This window comes from Mizuhopecten yessoensis, unplaced genomic scaffold (assembly GCF_002113885.1).
Source record: "Mizuhopecten yessoensis strain PY_sf001 unplaced genomic scaffold, ASM211388v2 scaffold715931, whole genome shotgun sequence".
Lineage (NCBI taxonomy): Eukaryota > Metazoa > Mollusca > Bivalvia > Pectinida > Pectinidae > Mizuhopecten > Mizuhopecten yessoensis.
Window position 1 is genome coordinate 60,169 of NW_018479863.1, and position 21,140 is coordinate 81,308.

At 37.5% G+C, this 21,140-nt stretch overlaps 1 protein-coding gene and 1 long non-coding RNA gene across 2 annotated transcripts; both read left to right on the forward strand.

Moving 5' to 3' along the window:
- The first annotated feature begins 353 nt into the window (after positions 1 to 353).
- LOC110441401 lies at positions 354 to 18,482 on the forward strand. The gene is made up of 6 exons (XM_021484523.1): positions 354 to 437; positions 9,564 to 9,624; positions 11,262 to 11,315; positions 12,119 to 12,154; positions 16,423 to 16,534; positions 18,365 to 18,482. Exons 1-6 carry the CDS (start codon positions 384 to 386, stop codon positions 18,480 to 18,482), a joined length of 435 nt encoding a protein of 144 aa, XP_021340198.1. The 5' UTR covers positions 354 to 383.
- Positions 1,664 to 2,247, forward strand: LOC110441400. The gene is made up of 2 exons (XR_002461865.1): positions 1,664 to 1,693; positions 2,047 to 2,247. It is a non-coding gene; the product is annotated as an uncharacterized LOC110441400 (long non-coding RNA).
- Positions 18,483 to 21,140: the final 2,658 nt, after the last annotated feature.

The window sequence follows — 21,140 nt, forward strand, 5'->3', positions numbered from 1 at the left end:
ATTTACACAAAATTAAACAGTGTGTCTATACCGTCACAAGTATTTTTTTATGCTGAGATAAGTATGGATTGGTCCTTTAAAATGGACAACTTTATCAATATTTTAAGCGGTAAATAAATTGAAAATAATACACAATATATGCACGACAAATAAAGAAACAGCTCAAATTTACCAAAAAAAATAATCATTTACACTTTCGTTTCGGTTGTGATCGGGGTCAGTTCTGTTCAAACACAATCTAAACTATGCATGTATTGAAGTCCCTTTAAATAGCTTATGGTTTCCATTTCGACTCCGTTTCGGTTTCATTGTTTCGGTTCCGTTTCGGTACGATTCGGTCCGTTTCGGTGATTCGTCGCACCTGCCGTTTGTTGCACTCGGGGATGTCTGCAGGGACTATGTCTGCACCTACAGAAGATCAAGTTGCACATGCACAGGTAGAATCTGACAGTCAGTGTACGCTTGCCTATTGTAACATAAAAAAATATTTTGATACCATGGGTTCATTAGTTAACTTTAGAGCTGAATACGCCCGGTAAGAGACGATCATACAATGACCTTTAGGTTACCGTGTTTACATCCACTCCACCACTGTTCATTGCAGGTACATAGAAGACCCACAGGAAATAGACTCGTCTAGCAATGCACCAATAATGGTGTATTGACAGACGAGGCTAGTACCTGTGGAAGAACTAAATATATTTAATTTTTACTGTCACCCTGTAAAATACTAGCCGCGTCGGTAGGAAGTGGCTAGAATTACTCTTTAGATAGTCCGAATTATTCTGACGTTTTATCAACTTCTTTCATATCGGTCTGTCGTCGATTAACGTCAGAACTCCGGCCCTCTATACTATGCAGGAAATATGCGACCCGCGCCCGGAGCGCACTTAAAACTGATGTTTTAGAAACAAATCGTCACTTTCACACACGTCGCACATGGATCGAAAGATATTTTCTTTATGCACTAGGTGGTATCAATAACATGTTTCAAAGATCATTAAGAAAAGTATTTTCCAACGTTTTCTATACCAACCCATGTTTTTAATGGAAATTAGGCCATGAGCAATGTCACATGACTTGACGAGATCTCGCGTTACCGAAGGTATTTCCAAACGTTATGACGTAGGCCGGCGAGATTTTAGTCACGTGGCATTAGAAGGCGGGGCTATCAAAAAACTAGAGTAAAACAGAGTAAGTTTGAAAAAATATGTTTTTAGTGACTGTATTGGTTGTTTGAGGCATGTTATGTATGTTCATCTTGTACATAAAGAATAGATCTTTCGATTCATGTGCGACATGTGTGTGAAAGTGACGAGTTGTTTCTAAAATATCAGTTTGAAGTGCGCTCCGGGCGCGGGTCGCATATTTCCCGCATATTATAGAGGGCCGGAATTCTGACGTTAATCGACGACAGACCCATACTTGCTAAATGACCCGCATTCTGCGGGTCACACCCGCAAAATGAACCTATCACCCGCGACGATCTTATGACCTGTGCGGGTCATACGTATCTCCCGCATTCCATAAATATGACCCGCATCCGCGTCTATTATTAGGATTTCTGTACTTCCGGAAATGTTCCGTTCGTGTCTCTCGGAAGTTTAGCTTTGAGTGATAGGTAAATCTGTATACTAAGTGATTTGTTTTCACAATGGCGTCCGTTTCGGAACCAGCCTGGCAAATTCAAAAGGTGAGTACTGTTCACTGTTACTACAATGCATATAATCCCGATCGTAGCGCTTGTCATTTCACTTTCACAATTGGCTTCTAACCCGAGAAAACGTTCGTTATTTTAGTGTTCATCGTCAAAAAAGAAAAAGTATGCCTGTAATTACAATGCTTCGTGGGAATAAGATTATCACTGGCTTCAGGAGAGTAATATTGGACCGGATCATGCCTATTGTAAACTGTGTACCAATCATTTTTCGGTAGCTTCGGGTGCTACGTACGATATCAAAAGGCATGCAGTTAAAGAACCCTTTGAGAATGATCTTAGGTTTGGTGTGTTGTGTAGGCTAATGAAGGCATGTTTGGTACTTTCAGTGAGTAATGCTGACTCTGAGAGAACATTTTCCATGTTGAAGAAGATCCAGACAGAAGGGAGATCTGAATTAGGAAATGATACAATATGTGCTTTGTTATGTGCAAAACTAAATCAACATGGTTCATGCTTTCAGTATGCACCTAGGAAAAGAAAAACATGTATATTGATTAAGAATATGTAATAAAACAATGAAGGTGTGATAAAATGTTTTGTTAATTTCAAAAAAGTCATTGATCTTGCCAGAAGACAAAACATAATACGCCGTAAAGCCGAGACCCCGCAAAATTATTAAATTTCCACACAAATTTTCGTTCGCGCGTTATCACCCCCCACAGAATTTCCCAATGGGGGTCATGACCCCCATTGGGAGATTCAAAGGTTAGCAGGTCTGCAGACCGATATGAAAAAAGTCGAAAAAACGTCAGAATAATTCGGACTACTCTTTAGAGAGTAACGTAGAATTACTCTTTAGAGAGTAAGCTAGTAAGCCAGAGGTCCCGGGTTCGACTCCTAGGGGGCATCCGGGTAAATACGGACACTTTTCAAATGATGACTGATAATTTAGGCTCCCAGGTACAGTTTATCAACATGCTATGTGCGATCTAGCATAGATATTTTATGAACATGTTTGTCAGCATTAGGGTCCCTTTCTGTTGCTTTGTTAGTTACAACTTGTGATAAGTCGGTAAATTGACACTAAAATATAAACCAAAACACTGAATATATAGGAAACGGACATCTGTAGGGTAATTACAGACACGCTACTCTAATCATGCATTCACCAAATCAAACCATAGAAACTGTTCACAATGTTTCGCCAGGGATTGCTACATGTTCTGCTCCAAGTTCATGTTCTTATCATGTCGGCATACAATGTACCGGATAGTTTGTACTTGTGACCATAATTACCTCCCCGGTCACAGCCTTTTCGCAACGACATTCTTTGAGTTTGAGCGCTGGCATGCTGCTATTTTGTTTAGTGATCTTGGCGAGTCCAAAATGTGGTTTGCTTGTAAACAGAAATCAACGTAAAAACTTTTTTTTGATAACTGGAGTCAAAAAATACCTCTGTAAGAACCATCTAAATAATAATAAATCAATTAAGAACTGTCCGTACTTACCCACCTAATAAAAATCTGGGAGAAATTACGGACGCCTCAGACACAACAGTTCTTCCTCAAATTTTTATTTTGATATACTACTGCAATCTTAAAATATGTAAGTAACAACATTAAGAGTACAATATAAAGTATACAGAGTATGTATTTGGTTTTTGTGGAGATAATTGTTACATAACTGTTGTATCGAATCGTACTTGGTTTTCGGACGTCGTTTCCAACAATCAAGTTTCTGGACGTGTCGCAAGGTGCTCGCATATTATGCATGCCGACGAATACTATTAGACACTTCATTGCTATTTTTAGACTTTGGGATATTCTACGTACTGTCCGTCAACAGTCAAACATCCATACTAGAAGATCGATCTAGGCTAGCATAAACAGAGATTGATTTAATCATATGTAATGGATTATGTATGGTCCATATAAGAACTGTCCGTATGTTCCCGTCTGTCCGTATTTACCTGGATGTCCCCTAGCGGAGGCATTGAAAAAATAATGACCTCTGTTAAACATTGGCCCCACGTTAGGCACCAATGTCACACGAGTGCACTATTCTAAATGGGTATATGGGTTTTCCAGATTCGAACTTATTTATAAAATAGCAATTCAATATCAAATATGTACATGTCAAGCTAAACCACTAGCTTGACCACCGTGACATAGGACAAGGTATTACACTCTCAGAGAGTGAAGTAAGTGCATTTCAAAATTAAATCTAAAAGTAGTTGTAAGCTTTAAAAAAGTGTAATCAACTTCGTAAACAACTCCTTTGATGTGTGGTAGTGGAAATGGACTTCAGGTCTAGTACTATTAGTATTAAAACCTAGCCTCCTCTGCCCCATGCCTTGGAATGGATCAAGCCCGGTGTGAATCATACCGGGCGATTTTAGCATGACAGCACATTGATCGGCATCCATACACTGGTTTGCAATATTAACTATTTCTGTTGATCTCCTACATGTATGTAACTTGATGTTAAACCCTATCTAAATTGCCATTGAAATTATCAAGTTAATGTAGCGAGGGTAATTGAAATCTGAATCGACCTCCATAATGGAAACTTTATCTCTCTTCCGATCAGAGATATATAAAGCCAGAGATTCGCAATTCACACAGATCTCGCAAACACAAGCATGAGCCTGTTGTTCTCAGAGATCTATCCGTCAAAAGACTTTGGCTGCGGCCGTGCATATAGGCTGTATCGGCTTTCTACTTTCTAGTTGTTTGATTGATACAGAGTTTACTATAGATTTTGTTTATAATTGCACAAAGTATTGGTGACAATTTTACTTAGTTTTCAGCAATTATATTGATTATATTAAATTGGAAGTACATCTGAATAATGAAATAGATGTTTATTAAGGAATCCATGTGTAAAAAATGCACATTATGTCAAGTACTTATGATGAGGGCGACTAATTAGTGTGTTTACATGTAATTGTTAGCTCACCTGGCACGAAGCTTATGCCGTGGTGCGGCGTCCGTCGTCCGGCATCAATATTTTACTTTAAACGACTTCTTCTTAATAACCGAAAGGCCTAAGGTGATGATATTTGCCCAGAAGCAAACTGGGATGAAGGGCTACAAAGTTTGTTCAAATAAATGACCTTCACCCATATTCAAGGTCACAGGGGTCAAACATGTTAAAAACTTTAAACAACTTCTTCTGAATAACCAAAATACCCTGGGTGATGATATTTAGTCGTACGCATACTAGAATCAAGGGCTACCAAGTTTGTTTAAATGTATGACCTTGAATCATACTCAAGGTCACAAGGAGCAAATATGTTTAAAATATTTCAACAACTTGTTCTGAATAACCAAAAGGCTCAGGCTGTTGATATTTAGTTAGTAGCATATGCTGGGATCAAGGACTACTATGTTTGTTAAAGTGAATGACTTTGACTTATTTTCAAGGTCACAGGGGTCAAATTTGTTTAAAATCTTTAAACAACCTCTTATGAATAACCATGGGTCCCAGGATGTTTATACTTTGCAAGTTGCATCCTGAGATGAAAGGCTATACAATGTGTTCAACATAATGACTTTGTTCGACTTTCAATCACAGGGGTGAAATGTTTAAAAAAAAAATAACAGGGTCTTTTGAACGAATTTTAATCATAAATAATGATATTTTGCCTGTAGCTTTATTTTAGATCACTTTTAAGGTTACAAGTGTGAGTTTTATACCAGGTGAGCGATGCAGGCCCATTGGGCCTCTTGTATTCAAGGTCACATGGGTCAAATATGTTTTATACCTTTAAACAATTTCTTCTCAATAACCAAGAGGCATAGGATGATGCTATTTGACCAGTAGCATGCTGTAATAGAGGGCTACCAATTTTGTTCAAATGAATGACCTTGACTTATATTCAAGGTCACAGGGATCAAATATGTTAAACATCTTTTAAAAACTTCTTCTCAATAACCAAAAGGCCTTTGCCAGTAACATGCTGGGATGAAGGGCTACCAAGTTTGTTCAAATAAATGACCTTCACCCATTTTCAAGGTCACAGTGTTCAAATATGTTTAAAACCTTTAAACAACTTCTTCTGAATAACTAAGAAGCCTAGGATAATGATATTTGGCCAGTAACATGCTGGGATAAAGGGCAACCAAGTTTGTTCAAACAAATGACCTTCATCTATTTTCAAGGTCACAGGGATCAAATATGTTAAACATCTTTTAAAAACTTCTTCTCAATAACCAAAAGGCCTTTGCCAGTAACATGCTGGGATGAAGGGCTACCAAGTTTGATCAAACAATGACCTTCATCTATTTTCAAGGCCACATGGGTCAAATATGTTTAAAACCTTTACATAACTTCTCTTGAATACTCAAGAGGCCTAGAACAATGATATTTGACCAGTATCATGCTCAGATGAAGGGCTACCAAGTTTGTTCAAACAAACGACCTTCACCTATTTTCAAGGTGACAGGGGTCAAATATGTTTAAAACCTTAAAATAACTTCTCCTGAATATCCAAGAGGCATAGGCTAATGACATTTGGCCAGTAACATGCTGGTATGAAGGGCTACCAAGTTTATTCAAATGAATTATCTTCATCTATTTTCAAGGTCACAGGGGTCAAATATGTTTAAAAACTTTAAACAACTTCTCAATAACCAAAAGGCCTTGGATGATGATATTTGGCCATTAACATGCAGGGATGAAGGGCTACCAAGTTTGTTCAAATGAATGACCTTTGCTCATATTCAAGGTCAAAGGGATCAAATATGTTTAAATCTTTAAATGACTTGTTCTGAATATTTAAAAGGTCCAGGGTAATGATATTTAGCCAGAAATATGCCGGGACGGAAGGCTATAAACTTTCAAGTTCGCAGGCGTCATATGTTTAAATCATTTAATAGATTCAAATGGATCGAACACAGATATTTTGCCTGTAGCTGTTTATTAGTCCACTTTTAAGATTACAAGTGTGAGATTAATACCAGGTGAGCGATTCAGGCCCATTGGGCCTCTTGTTACCTGTTAGAGTTCAGGTATGAATTTGATAGGAGGTGTCAATATGTTGTGAACCTTTCCTAGCCACAGGTGTAAGATTACAATTACCAGTACCAATCCCCTAGGACTCTTTAACCCTACCCGCACCTGCCTCCCTTAGATCGGCTTGCTTAAGGTCGAATGAGTGTATTGATAAACGGAAATAGGAAGTACATCCCTTGTTGAAAATACAATGTAGGGAGACAGTATCACAATTTCCGCATATTCTAATTTTGTTTTACAAAGTGCCAAAAATACAGGAAAAATAAGTAGAAAATATTGTTGATAATTATATTTCTAAAGAGTTGTCATTTTTGACAGAATATTAGAATACAGAAATACACTGTACTATAATTACTGTGTAATGAGTCATTATGTTTATGTTTTGTCCATTGTTTAATATGAAACTGGTGAGTATTGTATGTTTATTATTGACAGAACAGTGTGTTCTCTCAATATTAAAGTATTTCAAAGCAATCCAGGCATAAATTCAATTGGGTTTTTTATCAATGAGTCACACGTGTCTATATTTCTGTACTTCAGGAAACCGGCTTTCTCACAACCTATATTTATTATGTGGTAGAACAATTTCTTTACTTATAACTACAAAATTTTAAGAAACCTTATTATTATAATTCCCTTAAGAACTCCTCACAGGTTTTACTGTACATGTGTTTCTATTGATATTTGCTATCTTATAATATTGAACATATATATTATCTATAGGCAAGCTATGCTGTTCTCCAACAGCTGTTGTACTATGTCTTAAGACAGACTTTGCTATTTTTGTGAAAGAATTATTTTATTAGTAAGGATTCGTTATGGGTACTATCCAGTACCTATCCAGTTTTGGGTATTATCCAGTACCTATCCAGTTTGGGGTATTATCCAGTAACTATCAAGGTTTGGGTATTATCCAGTACCTATCCAGTTTTGGGTATTATCCAGTACCTATCCAGTTTTGGGTATTATTCAGTACCTATCCAGTTTTGGGTACTATCCAGTACCTATCCAGGTTTGGATATTATCCAGTTTTGGGTATTATCCAGTACCTATCCAGTTTGGGGTATTATTCAGTACCTATCCAGTTTGGGGTATTATCCAGTACCTATCCAGTTTTGGGTATTATCCAGTACCTATCCAGTTTGGGGTATTATTCAGTAACTATCCAGTTTTGGGTATTATCCAGTACCTATCCAGGTTTGGGTATTATCCAGTAACTATCCAGTTTTGGGTACTATCCAGTACCTATCCAGGTTTGGGTATTATCCAGTACCTATCCAGTTTTGGGTATTATCCAGTAACTATCCAGGTTTGGGTATTATCCAGTACCTATCCAGGTTTGGGTATTATCCAGTAACTATCCAGTTTTGGGTATTATCCAGTAACTATCCAGTTTTGGGTACTATCCAGTAACTATCCAGGTCTGGGTATTATCCAGTACCTATCCAGGTTTGGGTATTATCCAGTACCTATCCAGTTTTGGGTATTATCCAGTAACTATCCAGTTTTGGGTACTATCCAGTAACTATCCAGGTCTGGGTATTATCCAGTACCTATCCAGGTTTGGGTATTATCCAGTAACTATCCAGTATTGGGTATTATCCAGTACCTATACAGTTTTGGGAACTATACAGATTTGGGTACTATCTAGTTTGGCTCATTCTTGTAGCCAGGGATGTATAATAAACTAGTCAAACACCTGACCTGGTGCTTCTGGATGTTTATGAGTAGTTAAATTGTCTGAAAACATAGATGTTTTTCAAAATCTGCTTGCAAGAAGTACTCAAAACAAAATACTGCACACTGCTGGTAGCTTTTCAACCTATTTTCATTCTGTTTTTAGCTTACCTGCCAGAAGGGCAAGTGAGCTTATGTCGTGGCGCTGTATCTGTCATCCATCAGTCAGGCTTTGTCTGTCAACTTTTTCTTTAAACAACTTTTTCTGAAGAATGGGCCGAATAAGAGTCATGATATTTGGCTGAAACCTTTGTTGATAAGAGCCTGACAAAAGTTTGAGAACAAAATTGACCGTGACCTACTTTCTATGTCACAGGGGTCAAATGTGTCAAATGTTTCAAAGGACTTCTTCTGAAGAACTGGAAGGTATAGAACTTAGTATTTCGCTGGTAGTTTCATGGCATGGATCCCGACAAAGTCTACGAGTGAAAATTACCTTGACATTCTTTCAAGGTCACAGGGGTCAAATATGTCAAACCCTTCAAATGACTTCTGAAGAATTGAAAGGTTAAGAATCTTAATTTTTGGCTGGTATGGTAACTTCTTTGGATTGAGCACAACAAAATTTGCGAATGATAATGACCTTGACGTACTTTTAAGGTCACAGATGTCAAATAAATGTTAAAACATCAAACAACGTCTTCTGAATAATGGAAAGGCATATAATCATATTTGGCTGGTGGATTCTTGGAATAGAGCTCACCATAGTTTGAGAATGAAAATGACCTCAACCTACTTTAAAGGTCACAGAGGTCAACAACATTTCAAACGACTTGTTCTGAAGAACAATATGGCATGGATCCATATGATTTGGCTTGTAGCTTCTTGGAATAGAGCCAACAAAGTTGGAGAAGGAAAATGACCTCAACCTACTTACTAGGTTACAGGGACAAATATGTCAAACACTGCAAACAACTTCTTCTGAAGAACCAAAAAGAATAGAATCATATAATAATATTTGGCTAATAGCTCCAAAGTTGGCGATTGAAATATTTTTTAGTACAGTATAAAATTTAATGAGAATATTTGGCTATGACTGCTCAAATATCAAGGTGAGCGATACAGGCCCTCTGGGTCTCTTGTTGGTGATTGTTCTTGAACATTGATCATAATCCTGAAAGTATCTTTTTGTTGTTTGTGTGTTGGATAGAGAGTTCGTGAGGAGACACACTTTTTCAGAGATTGCCTGCTTGAAGGGCAGCTACTAAAAGGTAAGCTTCACACCTTTTCAATTTTTTTTGTGAACATTAGTATTTTGCTCATGGATTTTAATTTTGAAACATGGTAATATTACAGAATAGAGATTGGCCTGAGGAAAGTACTGCTGCATGTGCTATTACTGCTAACTTCCAGTATGTGACTGGCTGATATTCCAATCAAGCACTGATATTCAACATAGCATCAGTATGCATATTCCGTCTTTGCGTATTGCAGAGTTATCTTCTCTTTGGGGGAGGTGTTGTTTTGTAAGTCATTGGTCTGTGTGAGAAAATTACGTTGGTTTCTCAAAAATTGATGACGTTATGCTCACAATTAAGTGACGTACCAATCAATACCTGCTCCCAAGAGAAGATAACTCTGCAATACGCAAAGACGGAATACCAGGGTATATATGATATGCCATTATATACAGGTTGAATTTGGAAAAAATGTGTTTGCATCCTGTTAGAGAAAATATGTACTGGTTGCTTTACTTGCAGTCTTTTATTTTGCCATTTGTTACATTTTGCAAATGGATTCCTATTGAGTTATAAAAGCAACAAACATTTTTTTTTTTTTTTATGAAATATTTTAAACGAAATATTAGGCGTGAAGTCCTCATACAAATTCTTAAAAATCCTTTATTTTATCTCTTCAAAGCTCTACTTTCTGTTTCAGCAGACTGTTTGTTATATAATTAGTTATAACCGATTACAAAATTAATGTTTTCCTGGTCTGATCTGTGGGATGCCAGTAAATGAGCTGAACTATAAGACTGATATATTGTTATAATTGTCTATAATGACTGTGTTGTTGATGTTATTGTGAGAAGGTAGTTTTTGATGTTATGGTGAGAAGGTTATTTGATACATTGTTAAGTATAACAGCAAGTTGCCTTGGACAAGAATTTACTAACCAGGAAAGTGTATAAATATGGTGTGAAGCTTGCATGACTTTTAAGGCCAAAACAAAAACTATTTGTGTTTCTGCTATCATCCTCATAAACAATGGGGTAGGCAGGGTTAGACACTAACTGTTTTTGCTTGGTAGTCTACAGGACTAGTTTAATAGATTAGTTACTAACTTCCTTCGTCAATGTAACTAGTCCAAGATTTCCTGATAAGGAAACATCGCGATCTACAGCACGAAACATCAAAAGTAGGGGACTTTAAATAACAGCTGCCATAAAAATATGGTAAAGGTTTTGGGAAAATGTTGACAATTATCATGCAAATTATCTTATTTTAAACAGTTTTCTAAATCGGAATATTCTTATTCTATAATCGCATTTTTCACAAGTCGAAAGGACCAGTTAGGTTAGGTGATTCACTAGCCCTTGCTGAAATCTAATAGTCCATGACTAATCGACTAGTGTTAGGTGTCGACCCCTGGGTAGGTATGAAAGCAATTATCTTTATTATGGAAAATGTTTTTATATAGAGCAGGAGTTCTGACTTTAACAGTGCATAACACTAAATGCCAATAAAAATAATGTTTAGGGTTGGCACACAAATTTACAGTAGGTAGGGTAAGTGGAAAACCATTGTTTAGGCACATACAGAGTCATTGGACAATACTCTTTGGTGATAATTATATATATATAAGCTGTATACATTACTATTTAATGTATCTGTTTGCATATTTGCAGGTGTTCCTCTAGCGTTTGGAATTTTTACATTTCTTGAATATCGAAAGAAAATAGGTAAGAAATATATATGCATATACAAATATGTCACTTATCATTAATGCACAATTTTTAAACAAATTGTTATCAAACTGAGTCATATTGTTTGGATCACAGAGATTGAAGCTTTTTGTTAAACCAAAATAAACCATTGGCTATAAGAGTTCACCTGATTACCAACACGAGTAATGGCCTGTTTTTATTTTTTATGGCCTATCTGTTAGAATGTGTTGTAATTTGCAAAGTTTAAAACTTCTAGCAAATACATAAGAGAGCTTTTAAAAAAAATGGCGACACAGCAATATTTTTGTATTGTGATAAAATGTGATATATGCCAGTGTACCATGATACATTGTATACTGTTTTTTTAATATATTGTGATATCCTCACAATACTTTTGCCAATATTAACTCTCCCTATTTTGGACCCTAAAATTGAGCATTTTAAACCAGTGAATTTACTAAATTATTCCTATTTTCTAAGATCTGATGATTTTATCTGAAACATCAGCTCTGCACACGTCATTTAAAAGTGCGTTTTTTTCCCTAGGGTGTACATACGAACATTTTATATATGCTTTCATTTCTGAGCACACGTAATCTCCTCCATGGAAGTTTCAAAAAGTTGGCGAGTATGCCTCACATGAGACAAATTAAGATATTGAAATGATGGGTCCGAAGGTCAACATGGTTATTGCACATGTTTTCATACATAAAAATCAAATAGGAAAGTTGGTTTTACCATTGAGCTTCTCATGTTAGTATACCTGTTACTGTACCTTTGTTGGTTTGTATGTGATAAGTTCCTGTTTACTTCTGTAGGACGTAGCAGCAGACATTGGGCGATCAATGGGTTTGGTAAGTATAATGATTGTATCACTATCAGTCAAATAGACCACGATTGTTTATGCCTATCTCAATCAAACTCTGTGTATAGAAACGAGGGGCCGCGGTGGCCAAGTGGTTAAGGCGTTTGACATTCTGCTACCACTAGCCCTCCATCAATGGGTCACGGGTTTGAGGCCTATGTGTGGCAGTCGCCAAGTACTGGCCGTAGGTCGTTGGTTTTTCTCCAGGAAATCTGGCTTTCCTCCATTGCAAAAACCTGGCACATCCTTAAATGACCATATACAGCTGTCAATAGGACATAAAACACAAACAAACAAAGTATAGAAACCTCATATGTCAGGTGCAGGTTCATACCACTGCATAAACACTTGTTTTTACCTAGAGACTTTGTAGTAGGAATGAATCCATATGTCCCTGTTTAACTGTGAATGAATCCATATGTCCCTGTTTAACTATGAATGAATCCATATGTCCCTGTTTAACTATGAGTGAATCCATTTGTCCCTGTTTAACTATGAGTGAATCCATATGTCCCTGTTTAACTATGAGTGAATCCATTTGTCCCTGTTTAACTAGGAGTGAATCCATATGTCCCTGTTTAACTATGAGTGAACCCATTTGTCCCTGTTTAACTATGAGTGAATCCATATGTCCCTGTTTAACTGTGAATGAATCCATATGTCCCTGTTTAACTATGAGTGAATCCATATGTCCCTGTTTAACTATGAATGAATCCATATGTCCCTGTTTAACTATGAATGAATTCATATGTCTCTGTTTACCTATGAATGAATCCATATGTCCCAGTTTAACTATGAATGAATCCATATGTCCCTGTTTAACTATGAATGAATCCATATGTCCCTGTTTAACTATGAATGAATCCATATGTCCCTGTTTACCTATGAATGAATCCATTATCCTCTGTTTTGTTAATTAAGACAGATTCACTGTTGGTGTTGCCCTTACATACCAGTATGTCTGTCTGTACCGGTATGTCTGTCTGTACCATTATGTCTGTCTGTACCGGTATGTCTGTCTGTACATCCATTTTCTTTCACTCTACCAAGAGAAATGGAATAACAGAACATGCATCATTAATAAAAATTGCAAGAGATGCCGCCATCTTAGTTTTGTCCCTCGTCTGACTCTGTTTGTCACATTTCAGTTTCTGTGCAATAACTATGCTACAATGTATTAATGTTCTGATTTCAACAAAATGTGGTGTGCACATACATATTAACAATGTTTAAGACTAACTTCGCTGGTCAATGTCATCTATGCATATTTACACATACATGTAGTTACTCTTATACATTCTGATTGACTTAATAGTTTCTGTGCAATAAGTGCCATTTCAACAAAATGTGGTGTGCACATAATTATTAACATGTTTAAAACTAAGTTTACTCATCAATATGAACTGTGCATATTTATGTATAATTAATTACACTTTTACATTCTAATTGGAGAATTGGTTTCTGTGTAATTACTATGCTTAATGATGGTCCTATTTCAACAAAATTTAGTGCACACATACATATTGACATGTTTCAGGCTCCATTCGCTCCATATTGTAATACATCTCATTTTCAAAGTGTCCAACAAGTCTTGCTGAGGATAAAATAATTTATAACGATTGAAGATACAGTATAGGCAAGGGAAGCAACCCCTATACAGAATATAACATTCCCTACTTATGATCAAAGGGTGATCACTCTAGTAACAGATCTGTTTCGTATGGAAAATAATGATTTCAGAGACCCTAAAATCTCTCTTCTGTAATTTATTTCTATTTATCAAATAGATGAGGACAAATAACTGCACCTTGTCTTATTCCAAGATAAGCGAAACTCAGGATATCAATCAGTCAAATCTAGTTATGGTATCCAATGAAATTGGTGTATACTAGAAAGTCTCCATTTTTAAGAAACATTTTCTGTTTTGTCTGCTCTTAATTCTCTATACTAGCATATCTTGTTCAAAGTAACTCTCAAAAATAACACTTTATCTAAAGCATGTCCTTAATGCATGGGATATGAGTTTGATCCACAAATTTGTTTGTCTGCTCTATATTAGTTTTGGCTGCAGTTGAACACTGTGGTGTGCTGGAAAGACAATTTAGAAAGAATCACTGTAGTGACTGTTCACTGATGAATGTATCATGTGACCACAGAATCACTGTACACTGATATATGTATCATGAGACCACAGAATCACTGTACATTGATATATGTAGCATGTGTCCACAGAATCACTGTATACTGATAATTGTATCATGTGACCACAGAATCACTGTACACTGATATATGTATCATGTGACCACAGAATCACTGTTCACTGATATATGTATTATGTGACCACAGAATCACTGTACATTGATATATGTATCATGTGACCACAGAATCACTGTATACTGATAATTGTATCATGTGACCACAGAATCACTGTACACTGATATATGGATAACTTCCATCAGAAACTACAGTTGTAGTATGATTATCATTAATCCAGTGAACGGTAATGTTAGACATTATTGCCAAACACATCAGATAGGGAAAATTAGGAGCTGTATCCTCCCTTTAATGTAATATCATTTTTAGGTCACCTGAGCTTTGCTCAAGTGACCTATTCTAATCGCTTTCAATGCGTCGTTGTCCGTCGTGCGTAAACTTTTTACATTTTCAACTTCTTCTCAAGAACCAGCGGATGGATTTTTTTCAAACTTGGTCAGAATCATCCTTGGTAGATGAGGCTACAAAATTGTAAAATTGGGATTCCTACCCCAAGGAGTTGCCAGGGCGGGGCCCCAAAGGGAAAATTAACCAATATTTCAAAAATCTTCTTCAGACTCAGATGTACTACACTCATTTTCTCTGCATGGAAAGAAAGATCATCAAGGGCTTTACTTAAATTGTAAATTTCAGGACCCCCGAGCTATCCGTTCTCCCTTGGGGAGGGGGTAAAGTTTACTATAGTTTATATAGGGAAATAACACTTTTGGGTATATTTTGACAACTTTCTGTAGGAAATTATTTTTACTTGGTGAGAATTATCCTTGGAGGTAGATGGTTTCAAATTGTAAAATTGAGATTCCTACCCCGACCCCTGGGGCCAGGGCGGGGCCCCAAAGGGAAAATTAATCAATATTTCAAAAATCTTCTTCTCCAGACTCAGAGGTACTACAGTCATTTTCTCTACATTAAAAGAAAGATCATCAGGGGCTTTACTTAAATTGTAAATTTAAGGACCCCCGAGCTATCCGTTCTCCCTTGGGGAGGGGTAAAGTTTACTATAGTTTATATTGGGAAATAACACTTTTGGGTATATTTTGACAACTTTCTGTAGGATTTTTTTTTTACTTGGTGAGAATTATCCTTGGAGGAAGATGGTTTCAAATTGTAAAATTGAGAATACAACCCCAACCCCTGGGGCCAGGGCGGGGCCCCAAAGGGAAAAGTAACCAATATTTCCAAATCTTCTTCTTCAGACTCAGAGGTACTACACTCATTTTCTCTGCATGGAAAGAAAGATCATCAGGGGCTTTACTTAAATTGTAAATTTCAGGACCCCCGAGCTATTTGTTCTCCCTTGGGGATGGGGTAAAGTTTACTATAGTTTATATAGGGAAATAACACTTTTGGGTATATTTTGACAACTTTCTATAGGAAATTATTTTTACTTGGTGAGAATTATCCTTGGAGGAAGATGGTTTCAAATTGTAAAATTGAGATTCCTACCCCAACCCTAGGGGCCAGGGCGGGGCCCCAAAGGGAAAATTAACCAATATTTCCAAATGTTTCTCCTCCAGACTCAGAGGTACTACATTCATTTTCTTTGCATGGAAAGAAAATCATCAGGGGCTTTATTTAAATCGTAAATTTCAGAACCCCCGAGCTTTTCAGCAGAAAATTACTCAAACTTAGTCAGAATCATCTTTGGTGAATGAGAGTATTACTTTGTAAAATTAGGATTCCTGCCCCATCCCCAGGGGCTAGGGCGGGGCCCCAAAGGGAACATTTACCAATATTTTCAAATTCTTATCCTTTGATGACATGACAAGTATTGTATTTCACTTAGTTTACATGCTGATTTCCACATCGCATCTAAACAATAAAATAAAGCTACCAGTACCTATGATATAACTTAGGTGACCGCTAAGGCCCTTGGGCCTCTTGTTGTTGTACAGTTGTATATGAAGTCACTAAAACATAGTTGATTTATTTTTGTTTAATTTTTGGCATGTTCAGAAAGTTACAATATGTTGTCTGTTACAGTTGGCGGGCTCGTTGGAATACTTTTAGCCAGAATATCGAATGTCTCTGAGTGCAGAAGAAAGACGTTGGAGCAGTTTCCTGATGGCGACCTTGCCAAGCTTATGCAATACAGGTAACAAGCACTAAAATAAATACTGTAAACTTTTATTTTATTAGTCCTAACTGAGGAGCGGTGTCGAATAAGGGTAAGTTGGCCATATTGATTAAAGTGACTTCTTCTCTTGAACTAAAAAATGAATATCAACAATATGTTTGGTTAGAAGCATACAACTATGAGATAAGTATCATCCATGTGGCTGAGGGGTGGTGCCAAAAGGGGGATAATTTGACCATATTGCTTTAAGCGACTTCTTATCTGAAGCTAAAAATGGCTATCAACCATATTTGTCCAGAAACATTCTTGGTGGGGATTAAAAGTGTTACCTTTGGAGGGATTGACTCCTCGGGTGCTGAGGGGTTGGGCTAGAAGGAAATAATACAGGTGAATCAATGAATTCCTTCACCTTCTGTATGAATGGAGGGATTTTATCCCCACCCTATAACAAAACATACAATTGCTAGGCATGAAGAGAATTAAACATTCATGCTACCAGGATTGGCCAGGAGGTCCAGATCAACCCCTGGAGACTACCTCCCTTGGTCATAACATGGAAACATTTTGATTCTTGCTGGGCATGAAGACCACACTCATGTTCTTGGTGTCTTTCCCAGCCAATAGTATTGAGTTATTGGTCCTTATTGCAGTTTGTATTTCTTGTACTTGTTGATAAACAGGTATACTTCTCTGCAGGTTTAAATTGAAAACAATATACCAGGTGAGCTATTAAGGCCCGTGGGCCTCTTAGCTTGTTTAAATACAAGCATATCTATTTGTGAATGTGATATAGATCATATGATCATGTTGTCAGCTGGATACATTAGGTAACTGTCAGGCTAGCTGAATTTTATTTTGGGCTAGTATAGTGTCAACTAGCCCCAGGCTTGAACAAATGTTTTACAACCTGCAGATGCTTCTCTTATCTTTTATCGCTGATTTTTTCTGGAGTCAGTTGTTGCACCACCGACATGACATTTACACCCTCAGATTTACCTGATTTTCTGTCTGACAATATTTTCATGTTTCCCTGTGGAATGATTTGGAAAGATAAAGCGATAAAGTGAGTTGTTCTCCTAACATAAAATTGTATTGCTTTCGTTTTGTAAGGCAAAAATTAAAATGGCAGAGCAAAATCAATTTCATCTGAGCAACTTGTTGTTTGCGTTGATATTCACTCAACACAAATTTATGAAAATATTTTCAGATAATTTTCAGAAACAATGAACCCCTCAAAATTCCAATAAAAATGGTAAAAATACATGAAATATAGACTGATATAATTGTTCATCTTTGAAAAGGCTAACTTCTGAGATGCAAGGGAAGGGATTTCGACCTAATTGGCCATGGATAATTATATAATGGAAAGTGTATCTTTCTTTGGGAGCTCAGTATGGGAAATTGGACAAAAAGTTCACTTCTGTCAAGCCAGTATTTTACAAATCTTTGTACATTTGTTTCTCTCGTAACCCTTATTATATCGGTGTTTATTATATTTATCAAGTTAAAAAAAGTTTAAAATGTCTCGCACAAATTTTTAAATTATAATTGCTCATCTTTGATTGTGAACAAGTTAGTTTACAGTCAGAGATGAACAATCAGCAATTACGTACAATGTATATAATTTGCAGTGACATTTTAACTTCTTCTCAACTTGATGAAAATAAATAATCTCAACTTGATAAAAATAATGATCTCATGGCCCTGAACAAATTAAAGCCGCCATGGTCTCAAATTAACGGACACATTTCAATTTTCTTTTCAAGTTCAGATAACAAATAAAACTCTGTACTATTAATTTATATGTATATATATGAGTAAAATTATTCCTTTGGACTTCATTTTCAGACCGAAAACTGATCGAAATCAAGTCCCAGGCTATGAATCCTCTCAGCCTTTGAGCCGAGTACAGAGGGATGATGAATCGTCATTCCCTGACCATGATGGTAAGTGTATTGGGCCCTAACAATACAGTGTCAGTCTGAGATAGTGTATTAGACCCTGACAATGACAGTAAGTGTTGGTCTTAGATAGTGTACTAGGCCCTAACAATACATTGTCAGTCTGAGATAGTGTATTAGACCCTGACAATGACAGTAAGTGTTGGTCTTAGATAGTGTACTAGGCCCTAACAATACAGTGTCAGTCTGAGATAGTGTATAAGGCTCCTGACAATTACAGTATACAGTTGTTTCATGCCTTATCAGTCAACAGTCAAAACTATTTTCCCGAGGAGTTGGGACCCTCCAGATGAACTGTTTCCCGAGGCCGCAGGCCGAGGGAAACAGTTCATTTGGTCGGTCCCAACTCCGAGGGAAAATGGTTTTGACTGTTGACTGATAAGGCATGAAACAACTGTTTTGTTACTTGACCAATGAAAAAAGTTCTATGTCAAATGTGATGTTTAGATCTACCGACAGACAACCGTCAACAATCCAGTACCAAAAACGCTTGGTCATCGGGGTGCTTGTAATTATAGGTGCGTTCGTTCGATTACCTAACATGTGACCAGTCAACAGTTGCACGTGACCAGTCAACAGTTTCACGTGACCAGTCAACAGTTTCACGTGACCAGTCAACAGTTTTACGGTGACCAGTCAACATGAGTATGCATTTATATAGCGAGTCAGGTAACAATAAGTGTTGGTCTGAGTTAGTGTATCAGGCCCCTGTCAATGACCGTAAGTGTCAGTCTGAGATAGTGTATTAGACCCTGACAATGACAGTAAGTGTTGGTCTTAGATAGTGTGTCAGGCCCCTGACAATACAGTGTCAGTCTGAGATAGTGTATTAGACCCTTACAATTACAGTAAGTGTTGGTCAGAGTTAGTGTATCAGGCCCCTGTCAATGACAGTAAGTGTCAGTCTGAGGTACTGTACTAGGCCCTAACAATACAGTGTCAGTCTGAGATAGTGTATAAGGCCCCTGACAATGACAGTAAGTGTTGGTCTTAGATAGTGTATCAGGCCCCTGTCAATGACAGTAAGTGTCAGTCTGAGGTAGTGTACTAGGCCCTAACAATACAGTGTCAGTCTGAGATAGTGTATAAGGCCCCTGACAATGACAGTAAGTGTTGGTCTTAGATAGTGTTCTAGGCCCTAACAATACAGTGTCAGTCTGAGATAGTGTATTAGACCCTGACAATTACAGTAAGTGTTGGTCTGAGTTAGTGTATCAGGCCCCTGACAATGACAGTAAGTGTTGGTCTTAGATAGTGTATCAGGCCCCTGTCAATGACAGTAAGTGTCAGTCTGAGGTAGTGTACTAGGCCCTAACAATACAGTGTCAGTCTGAGATAGTGTATAAGGCCCCTGACAATGACAGTAAGTGTTGGTCTTAGATAGTGTTCTAGGCCCTAACAATACAGTGTCAGTCTGAGATAGTGTATTAGACCCTGACAATTACAGTAAGTGTTGGTCTGAGTTAGTGTATCAGGCCCCTGACAATGACAGTAAGTGTTGGTCTTAGATAGTGTATCAGGCCCCTGTCAATGACAGTAAGTGTCAGTCTGAGGTAGTGTACTAGGCCCTAACAATACAGTGTCAGTCTGAGATAGTGTATAAGGCCCCTGACAATGACAGTAAGTGTTGGTCTTAGATAGTGTTCTAGGCCCTAACAATACAGTGTCAGTCTGAGATAGTGTATTAGACCCTGACAATTACAGTAAGTGTTGGTCTGAGTTAGTGTATCAGGCCCCTGACAATGACAGTAAGTGTTGGTCTTAGATAGTGTATCAGGCCCCTGTCAATGACAGTAAGTGTCAGTCTGAGGTAGTGTACTAGGCCCTAACAATACAGTGTCAGTCTGAGATAGTGTATAAGGCCCCTGACAATGACAGTAAGTGTTGGTCTTAGATAGTGTTCTAGGCCCTAACAATACAGTGTCAGTCTGAGATAGTGTATTAGACCCTGACAATTACAGTAAGTGTTGGTCTGAGTTAGTGTATCAGGCCCCTGACAATGACAGTAAGTGTTGGTCTTAGATAGTGTATCAGGCCCCTGTCAATGACAGTAAGTGTCAGTCTGAGGTAGTGTACTAGGCCCTAACAATACAGTGTCAGTCTGAGATAGTGTATAAGGCCCCTGACAATGACAGTAAGTGTTGGTCTTAGATAGTGTTCTAGGCCCTAACAATACAGTGTCAGTCTGAGATAGTGTATTAGACCCTGACAATTACAGTAAGTGTTGGTCTGAGTTAGTGTATCAGGCCCCTGACAATGACAGTAAGTGTTGGTCTTAGATAGTGTATCAGGCCCCTGTCAATGACAGTAAGTGTCAGTCTGAGGTACTGTACTAGGCCCTAACAATACAGTGTCAGTCTGAGATAGTGTATAAGGCCCCTGACAATGACAGTAAGTGTTGGTCTTAGATAGTGTACTAGGCCCTAACAATACAGTGTCAGTCTGAGATAGTGTATTAGACCCTGACAATTACAGTAAGTGTTGGTCTGAGTTAGTGTATTAGGCCCCTGTCAATGACCGTAAGTGTCAGTCTGAGATAGTGTATTAGACCCTGACAATGACAGTAAGTGTTGGTCTTAAATAGTGTTCTAGGCCCTAACAATACAGTGTCAGTCTGCGATAGTGTATTAGACCCTGACAATTACAGTAAGTGTTGGTCTGAG